The sequence below is a fragment of the Lissotriton helveticus genome, chromosome 4_1 (genome assembly GCF_964261635.1).
Source record: "Lissotriton helveticus chromosome 4_1, aLisHel1.1, whole genome shotgun sequence".
Taxonomy (NCBI): domain Eukaryota; kingdom Metazoa; phylum Chordata; class Amphibia; order Caudata; family Salamandridae; genus Lissotriton; species Lissotriton helveticus.
In genome coordinates, this window is record NC_136063.1 from 2113741830 (window position 1) to 2113764060 (window position 22231).

Consider the following 22231-nt stretch of genomic DNA (forward strand, 5'->3'; position numbering starts at 1 on the left):
GTCAGACTGAGGAGCCAATCCATAAGACGCATTTATAGGTACCAGAAGCAGTACTCCTATAGTGGTCTTTTACGTGCTCCTACATACCTTAGTGAATTGTCCAACTGTTCGAAGCTGAATGCAGATAAAACAGTGGTATCGGTTATAGGAATTCATACTCGGACCTGGATCACCATGTGGAGACACAGAATATTAGTGTGTAACCGTATCTTGTCAAAGACACTTTTCCTGGTGCACAAGACACTTTCTACACTTGTCCTCAGTATCTCTGCCCTCAACTTTAGTACTAAATGCCCTCTCACTTGCTCCCTTCCTTGTCTCATGCTCTCCTGGTTGTGCCCATGTTCCACTACACCAGAGCAAGACATTGTAAAAGATCCATGAAAGAGTGGGATGAGCAATGCTCCTATGAGACTGCACAGCGAACCACATTAAAGACAGACCTATTGGTTTTGAAAATGCTTGTTTTGTAAATGCCACCAATGTAGGTAACCACTCATCTAAATCAGTGCTACGTGCCGTGATTGCAGGTGGTGAACACCTACACTGAATTCTGAGGATCAGAGCTTATCTTTAATCATCAGACTTTGTTCCAGAGCAGGGAGAAAAGGGTCTAAAAAAGAGAAAGAAGGAGAAACAGAAAGATAATAATACAGTGCAAAGGGAGAAAGCAGGAATGAAAAGGAGACGGGAAGCATAGGATGGTCGAAGAAAAACCACGAGATGGATTCAGAACTGGGCAGCCTTGGTATTAATTCTTCAGCAACCCCGGCATTCAGCAGCAAAGGGACAGGCTCTTGAAAAACACGTAGACACCTGCACTTGTTTAGTCTTCTTTTTATTGTAACAAACTAAGCACGGGATTTAATGTATTTCTTAGACATCTTACTCCATATTTCATTGTATTTTCATCAAGTTGTGCACTTGGGGTAAAAAGGAGGATTAGTTTGTAATTATTTCCATTTCCAAGCTACTTTTCTATTTTAACGTATTTGTTTAAACCATCGTAGTCTTTTACTTGCTATAGATGTTGACAACGTCTCTTGAGATCCGCAGCACGTCTCTAAATTAAAGTGAAGTGCGTCAGTCAACCTCAGTCACCTCCTTCACCAATAAAACGCAGGAGCCGCTTCACCTGCAAAGCTCGAAGGTTCCACTAGAGGGGGCTCCTCCGCCGGGTTTAGCCTGGCAGGTTAGGAAGCCTGTCCACAGGCAGTAATTAGGCTCGCACCTTCGTAAATACTCCCCCAGGAGCTGTGCTGTAAAACCCGTTAATATTTCATCCCAGACAGCGGCGGCATTCAGCGCCTACAGTGTGAGCCTGCAGCCGCAGCGCGCTTAGTAAACATGAGGACGCAGTGGGCGCCGGGGTACTCCAGAGGCGTCGTGTCCTCGGTGCTGTTCCTGCTGTTTCTGGAAGGATGCAAATCAGAGCAAGTAAAACGTAAGTACATTAATCGAGCGTTTTTAAGTCTGTATCTGTGTTATAAATAAACTGCTAGAGCCATACTGGCCAAGAGACAAGCAGAGAGGGTGGCACGTCTGCCAGATGCAAAGTGCGTCCCTTTCCCTCAGAGTGCAGACACCTCCCAGGCTTCTACTTAAAACTGCTTTTACTATGTTTATTTTAAAGAATCTCAGTTGAAACAGTTAGATGTGAAATTGAAAATATTTACTCATCTGTGCCCAAGTCAGTGCCAGGTTATTTTACTTAAAAACTAATCAAAGACTGGCAAACTTTACAAGAAAACTCTTCTATTAAACTTTTACGAATGTTACAGATTCCCCCCAAAATGAATTCAATACATAAATTAGACACACACAAACACACACACATATGTATATATTGCACATTTAACTGATAAAAAAGCTACTTAAGTGCAATAAAATATTTATCTATAGATATGTAAAAAATACACATGTGTATGTTTATATCAAATGTACATTTCTGTAGATAGTGAGACAAATAAGAAAAGCGGTGATTGTATTGCTAATCACTAACCATTAATTACATAAAGATAGTGGAAGGGGACAGCAGAAACATTCACGTGTGCATTTATAACTGCGTTTTAGAGGCAACCATCAGCTAATAAATGCTAAGATTAGCTAATAATTATATTTTGTGTGGAATTTACTGATTTGAAGATATTTTGATATTTGCTTCATTGTTCAGTTTAGAAGTCGGTGTCCTTAGCCCTGCAGAATGCAGGTCACAAAAGTTAATAATATGCACACATTAGAACTAGAACACAGCAATCCATTAACCTAATACATGAATATTCATCGAAACTTATGTATTTTAAAGTTAGCACAACTGTCAGCTTATTTTCTATTTTCCAAATGTTGTGTCAGCTGACCCATGGTGTTTGAGAATTTTCCGGTCATAAAAGCTGCAATATTGCAAAATCGACACATACATTTCAGATCATGTTCAGTGAGGCCCATCAGACAGCTTCTTCGATTCATTGATAGTAATTGTTGGAAGAAACAGATTCAACGTGACTCTGCAGCAGTGTGATATGTCTATCCGGGGGGAGTGGGCGAACATGGAGTGTGCTTCCTCCTGGGCTCACGGTTCGTGCTTCTCTGAGCATTGCCCTTTTAACATTAATGCAATAATGCTGTGAGATCTGCTCAGGTGAGAATAAAAAACACACTTTACCTAAAGGTTTTCTTTTGCATGCTTTATTTTGGAGTTACACCTGGTTCGTGCTTGTCTCTTCCGATAGACATTTTTTTTTGAGTTCCTGAAAAGATTATTAGTGAAGGAGTTATTGTTGTCTGGAAGCCCATGTGACGGCTTGCACAAAGAAAAAACCCAAAGTGACGCAACCATATATGCTATTAATTAACGATCACATATTACGCAGACTTGTGCTCAATTAAGAAGCGATGGTTTGCACTAGAATAGTAATCTGTCTAAATGGCATCCAGAGTGGTCAGAATTCGACTTGCTCATTATGCAAATTAGCACTACCGGATTTTAAACATGTTTTATTCGCTTGTCCAGGTCTTGTAAGCAGGAGACGTTTTTGCAACACTGAGTGGTATTCGAGCTCCAAGCTTTATATCTATCCCTTGACGCTGACAGACATATCCGATTTATAAGTTTTCTTAAAGTTTCATACACTTTTGCTATTTTATCTATGTACTGCTGTATTTATCTTTTCTTTCTGTGAGTTGTATTGCTTTGTTTGTCCACATTGTGTGACTTTATCAACAAGAATAAATACGTTTCAATAATGCTGTGAAATGCAAATGCGGAAAATTAACACTAATGCACTTCCTTTGAGACGTGCAAGCACTTTCTGAACCACCGAAAAGCAGTAATGCACGAATTTACGTAATTAATCGTATTTTGTGGTGTGATGCGAGTAAGGCAGGGTCAGACCACCTTGGAGTTACTTTGGGAGGCACTTGAGAGGTAGTGGCAGTTACACTGGTAGTTTGAGGGAGGAATAGGGGATGCCTTGTTTCAGTGCTTAATTTGTGCCGGTGTTGACTCCGGACACCTGCTGTGAGAAGAAAGGCAGCAGGCACACACTCTATGTCCAGAAAGCAGAGGTGGGAACAAGAGAGGGGCGCAGGAGGAGAGTGGAAACAGTCTCAAGGGGCAGCAGGTGCTGCTAGGTCAGGGGTCACAGCACTAGAGAGCCGGAAGGATTGAAGAGTAGAGGATCGAGGGTGAGGTGAGCCTGGGATGAGGGAGGAGGCAGGACAGAGGGAGAGAAATGCACGAGGCACTGAGAGCTTAAAGATAAGGGGGCAAAATATGACAACAAAGGGGTCAGAAAGAGATGCTAGAGCAGGGAAAGGGGGGGGCGAAAGGATAGGGAGTCAGATGGAAATACAGGGGCCAGAGAGAGATGACAGACCCTGGGGCAGAGAAGATGATGCAGGAGATGTGAAAGAGTGAAAATGCACACAGATTAAATGGAAGGACACAAATGTGAGAAAAGAGAGAGAGAGAGAGAGAGAGAGAGAACAGAGAGATGAGGGGGCCTGAAAGAGGAGGGGGGTCACGACATGTGACAAATAAATGTGTGTGTTGGTATGTATATATATATGTCATATAATAATATATAGTATGGGTTTTTGGTAATGTGTGTGTGTGAGTTGGTCTGTAGGATTGTGGGAATGAGCACAAGTGTGTATGTTAATTTCGATTCACTTACCTAGACCTCATTTACTAATGACCCATACTCATCTCTGTAAATATATATATGTCTCAGTCTCAGGCCACACTCTCTACCTAAATACTATATATTTCATTTTAAAGAATGACCAGCATGCTTTTGCAAAAACATTGCAACATTATGCAGTTATGTCGTGAAACACAGGGATTTACAAAAATACAAGCTGTGAATTTAGCTAAGGCCAGGGCCACTGGACTTATACGATTTTGCGGCCACAGCATTTCCGCATATTTATGGATTGTCCACATTTGCCACGTAATCCATCATCTGCCGCATAATCTGCAGATTCTAACAAAAAAGTAGTTCATAACTCAAACGGATCAGAAGTTAGTAGAATCGCTGCTATCAGTGCTACTGTGAAGGGGAAGACCCTTCGCACAGGTTGACCATTCTGTTGCTTACTGCTGTATTTGGGCTTTAAACTGGTACTAATGAGGTAACTTCTTTTCCCGGACAGCGTTATGTGTAAAAAAAAAGACAAAATAATAAAGTAGTACCATCACGAAATGTGTCATGTAAGCAGAGCACAAGTCCTAACAAAAAAGTAGGGTGGGGGGACTAACCAAGTTAGGCAGTATGCAAGTGACATCATAGTGGGTGACATCACAGCACATGATGTCACGGCACAACATCGCACGTGGCATCAGAGGAAGTGACATCACAAAAAGTGACATCAGATATTAACACCGTAGACATGTTTAGCATGTCTATCATGGCGCAACTCCAACGCAAAATCTGGGCCTCAACTAATATTTTCATTCTTTTAAACTCTGCAACTAAGAAATTGACAAGAGGGAGAAACATGGCCGTAGATCTGTTCTTCTTAATTGGTTGCAGGGTTTGCATTTTATAATAACTTTTGGGATTAAGGCACCTGCTGCAGAGATCTTGAGTGCCCAGTAATCTGGGAATAATAATGGTAAAATAACTCTGGAGGTCAACGCTTTTGCTGGAGAGATCTGTGTTTTGTCTGGGTCCGGATTTGAATCAAAGTCGTATCGAAGGGGAATCTCCTACAAAGCACATAATGTAACATGCAGATGATAGATTTTTATTTTATGTAACTGGGTAAGTGGGTCACTGCTTTTATCACAAAGATCCCTTTGTTACTTGTAACTTTAAATTATAATCATTCTAATATAGCACAGTGAGCTATGAAGGACATGTGACTCTTACACCTTGTAACCCTCACTCTCTTATGTAGCATATCTTATACATTAATTTACACACTAACCTGATTTATTGTCAATTTATAATGTGTATGTTACGTAAAGCGCTCCGACACCCTGCATTGGGATGAGAAGCGCTTTAAAAGAAATAAAATAGAGGTATTTAAATTATTATGTGTGTAAAAACTGGTACAGACCAAACCATCTGACATTCTTACAGTGCATGCATATCTCTTACATACAGAGACTGAACAGAGTCAAAAGCTGCCTCTCTTAAGTAACTGTGTAGAAATAACAAGCTGCGTGCCTTTGTTTCCCCCCCCCCCCCCGATTTATTTCCATCAAAGTGTGAGGCTCCAGAATGTGTTCAGTTAGGACCATATTGGAACAAAAGGAAGCCTGTTGGCCCCTTAAGTTCGGCCTTTATCTTTATGAATAGGAAGTTATAATGAAATGCTCTTATTTTAAGAAACATGGATTGCCTTGTATGTTATTTTTAAATCTGAAATGGAAATGCGACAAATTAATTAATTGCTCAAAAGAATGGCACAGGAAGACCATCATTTCATCTTCTCCTTGTTATGATGATACTGTGAAGATTTTAATTAATCATACAATAAACTTTGAATTGTCTTGTCTCTAAAATGCACAAGGATGGGTGGCAGGGCCCTTTCTAGCTCACTTCTGAAGCCTGGGGCTCACTTCTAACTCTGTGCTTCTTTCTCATAAGCTTCTGAAAGGCCATCTTTTTTTCTTCTATATCATATCAGATGGATGCTTCTGCACTCATCCCGTGGCACCACGACATCCAGTTCATGGATAACCGTGCTTTATAAAGTCTAACCACATCATATCACAGCACCTATTTGCAATGCTAAGCATCCAGTGGGAAGGCAGACTGACAATGACCTATATAGTGAGACAACTTATGACCTCAACAAAGGGTGGTTGTCGAAGCTATAAATGCTGCAGCTCTTAACCCCTTGCACGCGGCGCGAATTTTCGCACTCTGCGGCCGTTTCGAAGAGTGGGCGGGATCATGACAGCCCCCAGCCGTCATCAGCCCACCGTGATGCATGACGGCCGGGGGCCATCATCAGCATGGAAGGGGTTAATATCAGTTTCTGCCAGTCTCTCAAGTTCGTTTTGTGTTTTTTGTTCCCTTTTTGTGCATCCTCCATGCTAATCTTCAAATTATTGACTTAGTTTGGCTGAGACACATCATGGGCCAAGATGTTGGCAAGCCTCGGCAGCAAAAGAAAATGCGGTGATAGAGACAGCTAGGGCACTGTATCCCTCCCACCAGCTGGGTGTGCTCTTGTGTTTCTACAGAAGGCGGTTGTTTGGAGAGGAAGCAGTGATCCAGGTGTGGGTAATGGGGAGATGGCCAATGTGCAGGAGAGTGGGAGACTTGGGAAACCGGCACTCAACCTCCTTGAACCCCTTGTTAAATCGAAAGAAATAACTACATTTGAGTTTCAGTGAGTCCCACATAGCTCTTGATCCCGGCGCCACTGTACATGTTGCACCAACGATAACTATTCCTGTTCTTTGCTATTATAGAGTTGGGTCTAGACTTATCCACTCCAGGAATCTAGGTGGGACCCATGGTAAGAGGCTTGGATCCTGGTGTTTTCAGCCCTTCTGAAGTCGATAAAATGAATACTGTTAAATTGGGTAACAATTAACATCTTTTATCCGCAAGCTCTCATATTTATTTAGTGCTGCAGCCCGTACCTGAATATTAGATAAATATATGGTCCTAGCAGGTCTGGTGTAGAATATATGATGTTATCCCGCATTCTTTCATCCCGCATACCATCACTCCACATTTTTTACAACGTGGGACAATTATTACGCAAAGCCATAATTCCTCAAACTTTTACAACATATATAACTTTATCACGCATGCCATTACAACGCAAATGCATGTGTGGTGAAGTCATATACTTTGTAAAAGTACTTTATAAAAAAAAAAATATATATATATATATATATATATATATGTATATATACATATATACATACATATATATATATATATATATATATATATATAAACAAATATATATATATATATATTCACTGAAAAAACTATAGGTTTAACACCAGTTATAGTCAGCTGGAAATTTTACTCGCATAAAACCATTGAAATTCCCACGTTATAGTTAGTTGGACTCACTATAACTTGCGCGTGCAATGCACTGCTGATGACGTCACATATTACATCACTCATGACATGGTCAGTGACATCACTCATGACATCACTGATAAATTTTATAAATAATAAATAATAATAATATAATAAATAATATTTAAATAAGTGTTTACATGGATGTTTAAAAAAAAAAATTGATTGGTTAACTGGTTTATTAAGTGTATCTTAGTGAATGCATATATTAGAGAGTAATCTTTAAATATTCAAATATATGTATTAGTGTTTCACTTTGTGTATAAGTGCCTGCATGGGTTGGTGAGTTGCTACATGTGTATGTATATGGGTTATTAGATGTTTTTCTTAGTATCAGTATGAGTGTTTGTATGGTTTGGTGGGGGTATTACTTAGCACATAGATGCATGAATGGCTGACTCTCTGTTTGTATGTGTTTTGAAGACAGCATATGTGCAGGACTGTATGGGTGGATGAGTGTGTATATGTGTGTGTTAGTGATTGAATGACTGTCTCACTAGTGTGTTTATCAGTAACTACATATGTTTTAATCTAGTATATGTGAAGATTGATGTATATAAGTGTGTATATGTGAGAGTGAGGAATTGTAAGAGTTCCTGTTTAAATTAGTATGTGTTTCTATAAGTGATTGTTTAAGAGAGTAAGTATGTGTAAGTTTCCTTAGAAGTAAAGTGGTAGTGTGTGTATAGCTGTATATGCAAATAAATGGATGTTCAATAGTTTATTTGCATGTGTGAGAATGTGTGAGAGTATCTTTAGGATGACTGTCGGTGTGTAAGAGGATGTATAGGTGTATCACTTCATATGAAGAGTGAGTATATGTATGAGTGACTATATAGAACTGTTGGTGAATGAGTGCATGAGTATATAGATGGTGGAATAATTGAATTGGTTTTTGTAACTGGTATGGCTATCTCCATTTTTTTGAAAATGTTAGTTTTTATTTTTGAATATGTGTTTCAAGGGTTACATTTCAGTGAAAGGAGGTCTGTCACTCTGTCACAAGGATGGTGTCATCAGTGATGTCATGAGTGATGTCACTGACCATGTCATGAGTGATGTAATATGTGACGTCATCAGCAGTGCATTGCACGCGCAAGTTATAGTGAGTCCAACTAACTATAACGTGGGAATTTCAATGGTTTTATGCGAGTAAAATTTCCAGCTGACTATAACTGGTGTGAAACCTATAGTTTTTTCAGTGAATATAATAGGTTTTTTAAATGCTAATTCCTAACTATAACTGGTGTGAAACCTATGGTTTTTTCAGTGAATTTCATAGGTTTTTTAAATGCTAATTCCTAACTATAACTGGTGTGAAACCTATGGTTTTTTCAGTGAATTTCAAAGGTTTTGTAAATGCTAATTGCTAACTATATATATGGCCTCAAACCTATGAAATGTCATATGTTTTATAATGAATCCTATATTGTATATTTATATAATACTATTTTTTTATTAACATTTAAAACATTTTTTTTTTTTGCCGTGGAGCGCTCCCGGGGCGCGTACCGGGGAGCGCCCAGGTCAGCGCAATTTTGTGGCACGCCCGGGGCGGGAACCGGGGAGCGTCCCGTTACCGCTATTGCCGCAAACGAAAACATCCTCGTGACGTATCGCGTAGCCGCGTCCGCGTGTTACGTACGGCGTAAGCGCACCCGGAAGCACCCACACGCATACGAACGCGCTACGTAAGCGCCCCGGGACGTGCCCCGGGGCGCGCCCAAACATCATCGTGACGTATCGCGTAGCCGCGTCCGCGTGATACGCAAGCGCACCCGGAAGCACTCGAGCGCATACAATCGCGCAACGTAAGCATCCGACGCGCTCACACGACGCGCCCCGGGGGCGCGTAGCATAAGCACGTCAGGTCATGTGACCTGAAAATAACACTTTTTATTGGTGCAGAACAGTTTTGGTTTCCAAATGATGAAAGCCCGGGACATGTGACCTGAAAATAACACTTTTCATTGGTCCAGGACATTTTTTTTTTCCAAATGATGAAAGCCCCCTCCTTTTTTCCTTATTCAGACTTTGTCCTTTGACTGAGGAAGACCTGTTTGGAGATCTGTGACTAATATTTTGTACTTTAAAATGGCTACAGTAGCAGCAGCAGCTGGAGCATCTGCACCACCACCACCACCACCAAGAGGACCACCACAACATCACATTGGTGGTCAAGAAGAAGAAGAGGAGGAGGAGGAGGAGGAGGAGGAGGAGGAGGGGAGTAGGACATTCCTGCCAGAAGACAATACCCCATATAGGCCAAAGCAGCACATTGTATGGGAGTTTTTTTCCATCCCAGAGGGCAAGAAGAAAGTGAATGCGCCAAAGGTGACTTGCCAAATCTGTGGCTCTGAACTTTCAAGGGGGAACCCTAATAAGAAATATTCATTTGGCAATAACACCATGATTCGGCACATGCAGCGCAAGCATCCCAAAAACTATGCTGCGGCAGAGGTGAGAGAACTGGCCAGTAACCCTCCCCAATCTTCACCCAGCACCTCCAAAAGAAAGCAACCCACTCCATCGGGACCAGAGACAAGGGAGATGGTCCCAAACATACAACCACAGTTTGGTGAATTCAAGATCACTTGTATTTTTTGTGGTAAGACCATCACCTATGGTGAGCAGAGCATAAAGCTCATCAACCGTGCTGGTGACAACCACAATTGCCCCAAAATTTATTTATTTATTTATTTAGCGATTTGTATAGCGCCTGGTGACCCAAGGGCATCCCCGCGCTGTAAAAAGGTTGATATCCATTGAGGGAAGGGAAGGGAGGGGGGACATTTATTTCGGGAATAGGTGCGTTTTAATTTTTTTGCGAAAAACCAGGTAACTGGATTCCAGTCTGAGGGTGCGTGGGAGGGAGTTCCATCCCATGGCCGCTTGAACCGAGAATCGTCGTCCTCCTGTGCGTGTCCTTTTGAATTTGGGGATGTTGGCTAAGTGCTCATTCTCCGAACGGAGGGATCTGGATGCTTTGTAGGGGGTGACCAAGCTGCTGAGGATCGCAGGGCCAGATCCGTTGATTAGTTTGTGTGTCGTGCACATGGCTTTGAATTCCACCCTTTGGCGCACAGGGAGCCAGTGCAGGGCCTTGAGGGCTGGTTTTGCTGACACTCTTGAGGGAAGGTTCATGAGCAGACGTGCCGCAGCGTTCTGTGTCCGCTGCAGTCTCGTCAATGTGGCCTCTGGGGCTCCCTGGTAGACATATTGCTATAATCCAGACGGGACAATACTAGTCCCTGGATAAGGAGTTTCCTGGAAGCAGGTGGTAATAAGGGGAGAATCTTACGGGTAGTACGCATGAGCCCAAAACAGGTACCCGCAGTTTTGTCCGCTTGCGTCTTCATGGTAAGCTCAGGTTCGAGCCACACTCCAAGGGTTTTGATTTCACGCTTCGGAGAAGGGATTTCTCCGTACACGTCAGGCCAGACTGTTGGGGGGATGGTCGCCCATTGTTTTCCCAGGAGCATCACTTCCGTCTTAGACCCATTTAATTTTAATGATGAATCACTCATCCAGCTGTGGATTTGTGTGAGACAGTTGGCCAGGTTCTCTGGGTGGTCGACTAGTTGGGATAAGGAGACGACCAGTTGAGTGTCATCAGCGTAGCTTACCATTTTTATGTCAAATGGTGTCACCACGTCTTCAAGAGGGGCCATATATGCATTAAAAAGCGTCGGGCTCAGGAAAGATCCCTGAGGGACCCCGCTTGTGAGGGGGAGGGTGGATGAGTGATAATTGCCGTCCCATACCTGGAACGTGCGTCCGGTGAGGAAGGATTCTATCCAGCTGAGTGCCGTCCCGGTGATCCCTGCTGCCGCGAGTCGGTGGAGAAGGACACGATGGTTAACTGTGTCGAAGGCTGCACTGAGATCCAGGAGGATCACTGCCACTGACCCTCCTGAATCCAGTATGCGCCTTGCCTCCTCGATGACGGCGAGGAGGGCAGTATCTGTGCCATGACCCGGGCGAAATCCAGTTTGGGATTCCCGTAGGACGTTGTTTGTTTCAAAGAACTGGGACAATTGTCCGTTGACCAGTTTCTCAGCTACCTTGCTGATTGCCGGAAGGAGTGATATTGGTCGGTAGTTTGCCATATCTGCTGGCTCGAGCTGGGGTTTTTTAAGGAGTGCTTTTACCACGGCGCTCTTCCAGCTGGCAGGAACAGATCCCTGGGCAAGTGAGCTATTAATGAGCTCCATGACCGTGGGGACGATGACAGGGGCCACGGTTTTGAGGAATCTAATGGGAGCCGGATCCAGAGGTGATCCGCTTCTCATTTTGGTCATGGTTCGTTCTACCTCTATGTATGTTACTGGCCTGAATGTCGCAAGTTGAGGGCGGGGATTATTTTCGGTCTGGCTGGGAGGTGGAGGATTGTCCAAATGGCTGGCGGGACCAGGAGAGGGGAGGGAAGCTAGAATACGGGCGATTTTGTCGTCGAAATAGGTGGCTAGATCATTACTTCGGTCCACCGGGGGGGAACTGGAGGAAGGAGAGTTAGGTACTTTAAGCAGCTCCTTTACAATTAGGAAGGATTCCCTGGCCGAATTGGAGGATTCTGTTATCCGCGTGTCATAATGGGAAGCTTTGGCGTGCCTAATGGCATCTTTGTAGAGTCTGACTGTATTATGGTATGCTTCCTTGCTGGTGTGCTGCCAGTCTTTCCTCCAAAGCCGTTCAGCTCTTTTACAGTTTTTGCGGAGTAGTCGGAGGTCCGAAGTATACCACGGGGCGGACCCGGGTTTACCGTTTTTGTCCTCCCTGGTTCTTAGTGGGAGTACGGAGTCCAGGGAGGTGGTGATCCACTCTCTGAAATTACTGTCGGCGACAACCGGGTCTTCTGCGTGTACAGGGATGGTGTTTTTAAGATTCCTGGCCCATTCTTCGGTGGGAAGTCTGGACCAGGTCCTGTCCCTGATGTAGGTAGGCGGTTTTTGAGGTGTCCTGAAAGATCCTGGTAGTAGGAAGGAGACTAAGAAATGGTCTGTCCAGGGTAAGGGAGAGGCCTCCTTCACTTGCATCGCAGGGGTGCTGGTGAACACTGGATCCAGCAGGTGACCCTTAGTATGAGTGGCTCCAGAATTAAGGAGGTGGATGTCAAGTGCTGCCGGATCGGAGATCAGGTCAGCTGCTGCCGGGTCGGTAGGGTCATCCAGATGGATTTTTAGATCCCCTACGATCAGGAAATTTGATAAGGAGTGTGCCTGGGTCGCTACAGTGTCCAGGAGAGAGCTAGCGAAAGGGCCTGGATGACCGGGAGGGCGGTAAACAAGGACTCCTGTCAGTGAGTTGGTCGGGTCTAGCTTGATTGTGAATTGCAGGCTTTCAGAGTCAGGGATCTGCGCATCGCCGGATTTGCAGTGAAGGTAGTCCCGATGAATGATGGCAACACCACCACCTCGGCCTAAGGGGCGGGGTAGGGACTGAATGAGGAAGCCCGGTGGGGTAGCTAGCACCATGTCTGACTCCGAATGTGGGGCGAGCCATGTTTCCGTGAGGAAGAGGATGTCAATCTCCTGGTCTTCTATGAGGTGGTTAATCTGCGTCGCGTGTTTAGGGAGCGATCTGCAGTTTAACGATGCCAGTTTCAGGGCAGCGGGCTTGTGAGGTTTTATAGGTAGTTTGAGCTGGACTGGCTTGCAGAGGGAACAGCGGATGAAAGGTCCATTTAGGTCATGAATGTATTCACAAGGGGAGGTGGGGGGTCTGAGGCTTAGTAGCTCCCGACGTGAGTAGCTTACCCTAGGGGCAGCTGTATCCGCCAGGGATTGTGGCCCTAGGCCCGGTCGTGCGCGGACGGGCGCAGACGGGCTTGCCTTAGGCGCGCCTTCGGCGCGCAAACGGCGCTCCCGCTGCGCTCGTCCGCTGCGCTGGTATGACCGGCACATTTGTAGTTGGTGATAGGGGCGTGGCCTCGCAGTGGGCGTGGCTTCCGCGTTCTGACCGCGCTGGCGGTGTGGGCGTTTCCCAGCAACAGCGCTGGGGTCGCTGTGTCAGGGGAGGGCTAGGAGGGCTGTGAGAGCGCTAGTAACTCAGCGTTTCAGTGCAGGTGAGCTCCGTGATAGTTTTAAAATCAAACACACGAAAGAAATACAATTTTAAAATCACTTGTGGGCACAGTCCTCCGGCTTCCGCCTCAGAGGATATCAAAACAAACAATAATGCGACGCGCTTGATTTCAGCGTTTTATAGTCAAGGGGGCGTGGCCTCGCAGTGGGCGTGGCTTCCGCGTTCTGACCGCGCTGGCGGTGTGGGCATTTCCCAGCAACAGCGCTGGGGTCGCTGTGTCAGGGGAGGGCTAGGAGGGCTGTGAGAGCGCTAGTAACTCAGCGTTTCAGTGCAGGTGAGCTCCGTGATAGTTTTAAAATCAAACACACGAAAGAAATACAATTTTAAAATCACTTGTGGGCACAGTCCTCCGGCTTCCGCCTCAGAGGATATCAAAACAAACAATAATGCGACGCGCTTGATTTCAGCGTTTTATAGTCAAGGGGGCGTGGCCTCGCAGTGGGCGTGGCTTCCGCGTTCTGACCGCGCTGGCGGTGTGGGCGTTTCCCAGCAACAGCGCTGGGGTCGCTGTGTCAGGGGAGGGCTTATTTTTCTTTGCTCCAGTTGAGCCGTTTACAATTCCCTGTTTTTTGTTTCTCCCCATAAAAATAACCAAAAAAATAGAAAATAGTTCATAAAAGCCAAAAAAAGTACAAAATGTTCAAAAAAACATTAAAAAAAATATAAAACAACAAAAAGAAGAAAAAAAACAGTTCTTTTTAGAACTACCTCCAATTTATAAGAAAAGGCTACATTTAAAAAAAAATCTGTCATTCTTTTTTCCCCATGGTACGCTCCCCGGTGCGCGTACCGGGCTATCCCCCCGCGAAAATCTTTTTTTTTTTTTTTTGCCCCGCGAAGCCCTTTTATGGCCCCCACATCAAACCTATGGGGTCAGGGGGGGTCTACCCTGCCCCCTTTTGGTCATTTCCCCCTTTGTTTTTGCCACCTCTTGTGTCTCGATCCTACCGAGACACAAGATGGCGGCCGCTCCGGACTGTTTGGAATGTTGACAGACACCCGAGAGCCAATCAGCTTTCCGCGCGCGAACTCGCGTAGCGCGCTGGTACGCGCCCCGGTGCGCGTACCGGGGCGTGCTTATAGAGATATATATTTTTTTGAACCTAAATTACTCAAAATCCTCTGGAGCACATATCTTGAGACATAGCAAAGGCACATCGGGCTACCAGTCCCTACAATTTTGCCAAGTTTCGTGGGAATCCATTCAGCCGTTCGGGTTAAAAGTGAGTCCAACCGCCCTATGGAAATTAACATGGGGAAAACACGTTTTGGGACCCCCCTTTTATGTCGGCCTCCGCTTGACGAATCCCCCCCAAACTTTCAGGGAAGGAGCGGAGCGGAGCTGGCCATTTTCTTGGGGAAATTCAGCCAATTCCGTCAATCAACGCCAAAGTTATTGCCAATAGAATGTTGCAGATTTCCTATGGAAACTAGGTCCTAACTATAACTACCTACTGGCAACCGCCAGTAGGTAATATATATATATATATATATATATATATATATTCACTGAAAAAACCATAGGTTATAGACCATATATAGTTAGGAATTAGCATTTACAAAACCTTATTTTACTCACACAAAACCATTGAAATTCCATATATAGTTAGTTGCACTAACTATATATCACGCACCCGCAATCCACTGCTGATGATGTCACATATTACATCATTCATGACATGGTCAGTGACATCACTGATGACATCTCAAATGACATCACTGATGACATCACTGATGACATCTCAAATGACATCACTGATGACATCACTGATGACATCTCAAATGACATCACTGATGACATCACTGGTTTGACATTACTGATCACATCACTGATGACATCATTCATGTGATAATACGATGAACTTCTTCAGACTCTAATATAACCTTAGATACACTCAGTGTAAACAGACACCCACAGACTGTCACTCATCCATGAAGTTACACACACACCTAGTCAGTCATGCAAAGAATCAATCACACCTCCATTTTCTCAACTATACAGTTATACACATCTTACTTATTCAAACACATACTAACACATATTTACTCTCTTATACAATCCCGGATACAAGTTCACAATGATCCATACAGCCACTCACACATTCACTGGCTCTTATGCACAGTTATTTATATATGTCAACTCTCACATGTACTGTGTTTTACATATGTACTTACTTTGACATGTAGCACTGAGATATCCATTCACTCACCAATACACTCATGCACACAGTCAACCCCCCATACAGCTGTTTCCACATGCACTTTTGAACCCATACATCTAGTGAATCAACTGCTCACACATCTATGCACAGAGTCATACACCTACCAGACACCCATACACACACTCAGTCTCCCATACAAATACATGGGCAACCAATCAATAACCCATATAGTTACTCATATAGCTACTGATCAACACATGCATCAGTTTACAGAACAAAAGATATAATGATGCAGAAATTAAGACAGTTTAGTCACTAACCCATGCACTCAGTGAGACACATTTAATCACTCACTCATACAGTCAGTCATGCACCTACTAAATCCTTCATCCAGACACTTATAAATCCACTCATTCTTCAATATGTAAGACATATTTTAACTTTACAGAAACATACAGTCATTGGATGTTGTCATCAGTGATGTCATCTGTGATGTCATTTGAGATGTCATCAGTGATGTCATCAGTGATGTCATTTGAGATGTCATCAGTGATGTCATCAGTGATGTTACTGACCATGTCATGAATGATGTAATATGTGACATCATCAGCAGTGGATTGCGGGTGCGCGATATATAGTTAGTGCAACTAACTATATATGGAATTTCAATGGTTTTGTGTGAGTAAAATAAGGTTTTGTAAATGCTAATTCCTAACTATATATGGTCTATAACCTATGGTTTTTTCAGTGAATTTTTAAGGTTTTGTAAATGCTAATTCCTAACTATATATGGTGTATAACCTATGGTTTTTTCAGTGAATTTCAATGGTTTTTTAATAGCAAATATCAAAAGCTTTAAAATGTATTCTTCTTTAAATCGAAAAATATATTTTATATGTTTTTAATACAATTTTTTAATGTATTTTTTTTTATATATTTTTTTGTTTCGCTTCCGGTCCGCGAACCGGGTAGCTTCCCGTTAGCTCAATTTCTTGCCGCGACCTGGTCCGCGAACCGGTAAACGTTCCGTTTGCGCAACTGCCACGTTAGAAAACAACATCGTGACGCATCGCGTAATCGCGAAGTATCGCGTTGTCGCGTAATGCGTCATATGACGCGCCGCGTCAGCGCACCCGGAAGCGCTCCGGTCCGCGAGGCGAAGCGCGAAGCGCAGCTTCCCGAAAGCGATCCGGGGCGCGGCGCGGAGCGCGTAACGTAAGCATAACAGGTCATGTGATTTGTCATGTGACTTGTTAATAACACTTTTCATTGGTTCATTTCACTTTTGGTTTCCTAATGTTGTTAGGCTAGGTCATGTGACCTAAAAATAACACTTTTCATTGGTTTAGAACTATTTTTTTTCCCCAAATGATGAAAACCCCTCCTTGTTTTTACCTCATTCTTACTTTCTACTTCCAGAGAGCAAGACCTATTTTTCACAATGGCTTCTGTAATAGCTGCAGCTGGTGCTTCTCAGCAACCACCACCACCAAAAGGACCACCTCCAACACTGGACTTTGGTAGAGAGGAAGATAATGAGGACGAAGAGGAGGAGGAGGAGGAAGAGCAAGTAAGGCAGTTCCTGCCAGAAACACCAAGGCAGAGCCATATTAAAGAGCACTACATATGGCAATTTTTTAAAATTCCACCTGGACAAAATAAGGTCAATGCACCCCAGGTGTCTTGTTTGATATGTAAAAATATACTTTCTCGTGGCAACCCCAACAAGAAATACAGCTTTGGCAATCATACAATGATTTGCCACATGGAGCGATGGCACCCTAATAATCTTTCCCAAGCACAAGTAAGGGATCTTGCTGCCAATCCCCCAAATGTCATCCCCAGCACCTCCAGTGGACAAAGCTCATTCGCCGGACCAGACAATATTCAAGCTCCTTTTGAACACTACAAAATAGTTTGTATATATTGTGGAGGAACTATTTGTTATAGAGAGAAGAGTATTACTTTGATTAACCGAGCTGGAGAAAATCATAAATGCAACAAAATGAGAAAACAATGAATCCTTTTTATTTTTTTTTGCTCCTGTTGAGACATGTTCAAACCCTGCTTTTTTGTTATTTCCTCTTTAAAAACACAAAAAACCACAAAATAGTTTTCAAAAATCAAAAAAAAAAATCAAAAAATTGTTCAGAAAATTAATAAAAAAAATAAAAAAATAAAAAGAATAAAAAACCAGTTCTTTTCAGAACTACCTTCCATTTATAACAAAATTGCCCAAATTTTTATACCCTGTCTTTCTTTTTTCCTCATAGTACGCTCCTCGGACCGCTTCCCGGTGCGCGTACCGGGCGCTCCCCACGCAAAAACAAAGACATTTTTTTTTTTTTTTTTGCCCCGTGGGGCCCTTTTAAAGCCTCCACATCAAACCTAGGGGGTCAGGGAGGATCTACTATGCCCCCTTATGGTCATTTCCCCCTTTGTTTTGGCCTCCTCTTGTCTCTCGATCCTACCGAGAGACAAGATGGCGGCCGCTCCGGACTGTTTAGAATGTTGACAGACACCGGAGAGCCAATCAGTTCCGTTATGCGTCAAGTACGCGAACCGGAGCGCTACCCGGAGCGCGCTTACAGATATATATCTTTTTTTGAACGTTAATTTCTCAAAATCCACTGGAGTACATATCTTGAGACCTAGCAAAGGCACATCAGGCTAACAGTCCCTACAATTTTGCCAAGTTTCGTGCAAATCCATTCAGCCGTTCGGGCTAAAAGTGAGGCCAACCGCCCTATGGAAATTAACATGGGAAAAACGCGTTTTGGGACCCCCCTTTTTTCTCGGCCCCCCCTTGATGAAACCCCCCCAAATTTTCAGTGGCTGCTCAGAAACAAAATGTTCCATTTTCCTGAAAATTTCAGCCAATTCCGTCCACAAACGCCAAAGTTATTAGACATAGAATTTTCAAAAATCCCATAGAGAAAAAATCCTAACTATATATACCTACTGGTGACCGCCAGTAGGTAATATATATATATATATATATATATATATATATATATATTTTTTTTTTTTGGTGCAATGTGGTCTTGTAACAGGATCGCTCTCCAGCGGGTGCCGGCGTTGGGCCAGACCAATGGCCAAAAAACAATTTTTGGTACAAAGGACGCCGCACACAGCAACTTCAGTTCACAGATTTATTTCAGTGCCCAGTCTAACACCAACGCGTTTCAGCCTGACGGCCTTGCTCAATAAATCTGTGAACTGAAGTTGCTGTGTGCGGCGTCCTTTGTACCAAAAAAAAAAGAAAAAAAAGAAATATATATATATATATATATATATATATATATATATTCCCACGTTATAGTTAGTTGGACTCACTATAACTTGCACGTCTGCAATGCACTGCTGATGACGTCACATATTACATCACTCATGACAGTGTTTTTAAAAATTGATTGGTTAACTGGCTTATTAAGTGTATCTTAGTGAATACACATATTAGCGAGTAATGTTTAAATATTTAAATATATGCATGAGTGATGTAATATGTGACGTCATCAGCAGTGCATTGCAGACGTGCAAGTTATAGTGAGTCCAACTAACTATAACGGGAATTTCAATGGTTTTATGCAAGTAAAATTTCCAGCTAACTATAACTGGTGTCAAACCTATGTTTTTTTCAGTGAATTTCAAAGGTTTTTTAAATGCTCATTCCTAACTATAACTGGTGTGTAACCTATGGTTTTTTCAGTGAATATATATATATATATATATATAACATTTCTATGGCAAAATGAAACCCCTCATTTTGTTCCTTTTCAAACTAAATGTATTAAGTGTTACCACTTTATTCCAATTGTGGTATATAAATAAATAATACCGGATCTATTTTTGACTGGACATAGTAATAACAGATAGCTCAATAAATAAGAGTCAAGATTCGAGGTAGTAGGAGTTTGCAGGTTTAATACAGCATAAGGACAGGAACAGGACAACCTGCACAGGAATAGGATGGCAGCGCTGCCAGGGGCAGGATCGGTGTTGGCGTAACATTTAATAACAGTGCACAAGTATATATACTAAAACAATTGCATTACAATACATACGATAGGCGGAGCAGTGGGTGGGGTCAGTAACAGTCGCGAAAGATAAGGGTGAAAGTAGGTGTAACAGGAGGTGTGGACATAGACATGTGATGTAAACGTAACAGAATATGTCATAAATGGGGCGGAAACATGGAGGGGGCTACCTGAGGAGCCGGGACCTATAACCTAGTGGTGCGCGCAAGCTGGCAGTGACGTGTTACTAGGGAGAAGCTGGGAGCTATGACTTCTGAGCTAGAAGGAGAGACGAAAGTCTGGAGAGTCAGAGCGACATGTACCTAAACACTATCTAGTATCTGATGTTTAGAGAACATGTTGATAGAATCCAAAAGTTATCAGGGCAAAGGCTAACAGACACTAAGACTGGTGCATGCATTAGTCTACATGTAGTGTGTGTTGAGGAATATTAAATGACCATTAATACAGTATTTCTCTTACATGGAGACGTAAAGGCTAGACGATGACTGAAACTATTGATGCGATTCAGTAGCTTAGGAATGCAGAGAAGGAGAGCCGGACTGATAACTAGAATCATAACATACTCTTGGCAGACTGGCAGGCAGAGCCAGGCCGAGCCGGGCACTGTGAGGCAGGAAGTAAGTGAAGGGTCAGGGATACAGGTGGGGGCTGTATCGCTCCTCAGCGAGGGCTCAGGAGACAGGAGCTGAATCTGGTGTCCGGGCCCTTTTGAGGCCTAGAAACGGGGATTGTTCAATGAAATAACGTGCACACTGTGAAACGTGGCAACGTAGCTTTACATAGGCCTAATATTCGTTGTATTCACGAGAACTGGAAACTGGCATACTAGAGATGGACACAACTGTAATTGCGTCTTTAATCGATAATGGGAATACATATGCATATTAATCATGCACACATAACATAAGACGGGGAACACGTAGGGACACAGAACATGGCAAAATTTACTTTTCCACATTCCCTCCTTGTCACTACGTTTCCATCAGGAAACATCAATATTCATGATACCATCTATTATTTCATACAGTATCATTTGCTCGTCTCGAATTTTCTTGGAACTGGATTTAGAACGGGACTTGGGACTAGGAATACAAGAGGTAGCACAAATGCCGCAAATCGCAGGGCCACATTGTATACAGAGGCAGCAACTGAATATGATCGCTACTGCAATACCTAGAAAGGACAATACTTTCCATCCCCAGGCGGAAATTATATTCCAGAACCAACCGGACCATGTCCAGGTGCCTGGATTTTGGTGTAACAGATGGGCAATTTTATGGAGTCTGGTTATAGCTGAATAAACAGACGGCGCGTTATTAGGAATGAAAATGCAGCAACTAGATCCGATGACTCTACATGCCCCGCCCCTATCGGCCAGTATGACGTCAAGGACGAGACGATTCTGGAGCACGACAATTCTCATAAAAGATTGCTCTTCGGTTAAGTTACCTAGAGCGGAGGTAGTCTCAATCACTACTGCTTCAAGTGTTCTGGTTAATCTACGTATCAGTTTACTATTCACGACAGTACCTAAGTAGGGAAAGACACCTTTATTGATGTCTATGTATTGTTCTAGAGCAGTTTCAGTATAATCAACAATCGGGAGGTCTCTCTTGTGTCTAGTATGTACTAGGTGGGAGTTCCTATGATAGTCAGGTGGGGCTAGAAAAACTGGTGGCAGTAGGAAGGCAATGTAACAGGTTCCCTCCCAATCGAGGGGCAGACGAACATATGCGGTCTGACCACAAACAAAATAAGAATGACGTGAAGCTTTGAAAATAGATTTCCCACTGTCACTATACTTGACAATAGTAGTACAATCACTATGTCCTACATGTATGGAACCATTCTTTCTGACACATAATTCACCTTTGACTGGTAGTACTGACATAGCAGGTAAGTCTGGAGTAGTATCAGACTGAACATTCAGGACCATGAAATTCGAAGAATAATTACCCAAATTATAAACTTCATTTTCTAGATCTAACCCTGTTCTGTGGGGAAGACCTTGCTTGTCTGGAAAACATGTACTGTTCAGAAAGGACATATCATTTGGGGACGACGTTAACGTGGACCATGCTCCACATGAACCGTTATGTGAAAATGGATAAGGAAACAGTGGCAGAACTCCCTTCGGTGTCTGGAAAGGGGGGAGTCGACCACATACCCAACAATTAGTGGCATTGCTGGTCTGGTGTGAATAATGTAACATGCGGATAAAGGAATTATTTCGCATAGCAAGACGATAAGATAGTTCATGAGGAGGCAGATCACTAAACGTATGCTCTACTGTAGTATTAGAAGACTTATTTACATGAGAAACTGGAAAACATAAATAAAATGCATAACTCGTGCAGGTAATCATAAGGCTGAGATATAGCAGAAAACA

General features: G+C 43.1%; 1 protein-coding gene across 1 annotated transcript in view; it reads left to right on the forward strand.

The window, feature by feature from the left end:
* Positions 1-1182: 1182 nt before the first annotated feature.
* CHRDL1 (chordin like 1) overlaps positions 1183-22231 on the forward strand; it is a 665356-nt gene continuing 644307 nt past the window's right edge. Inside the window, exon 1 of the mRNA XM_078688799.1 lies at positions 1183-1444. Within this exon, the coding sequence (XP_078544925.1) occupies positions 1348-1444 (97 nt within the window). The 5' untranslated portion in view covers positions 1183-1347. The remainder of the gene's footprint in view (positions 1445-22231) is intronic.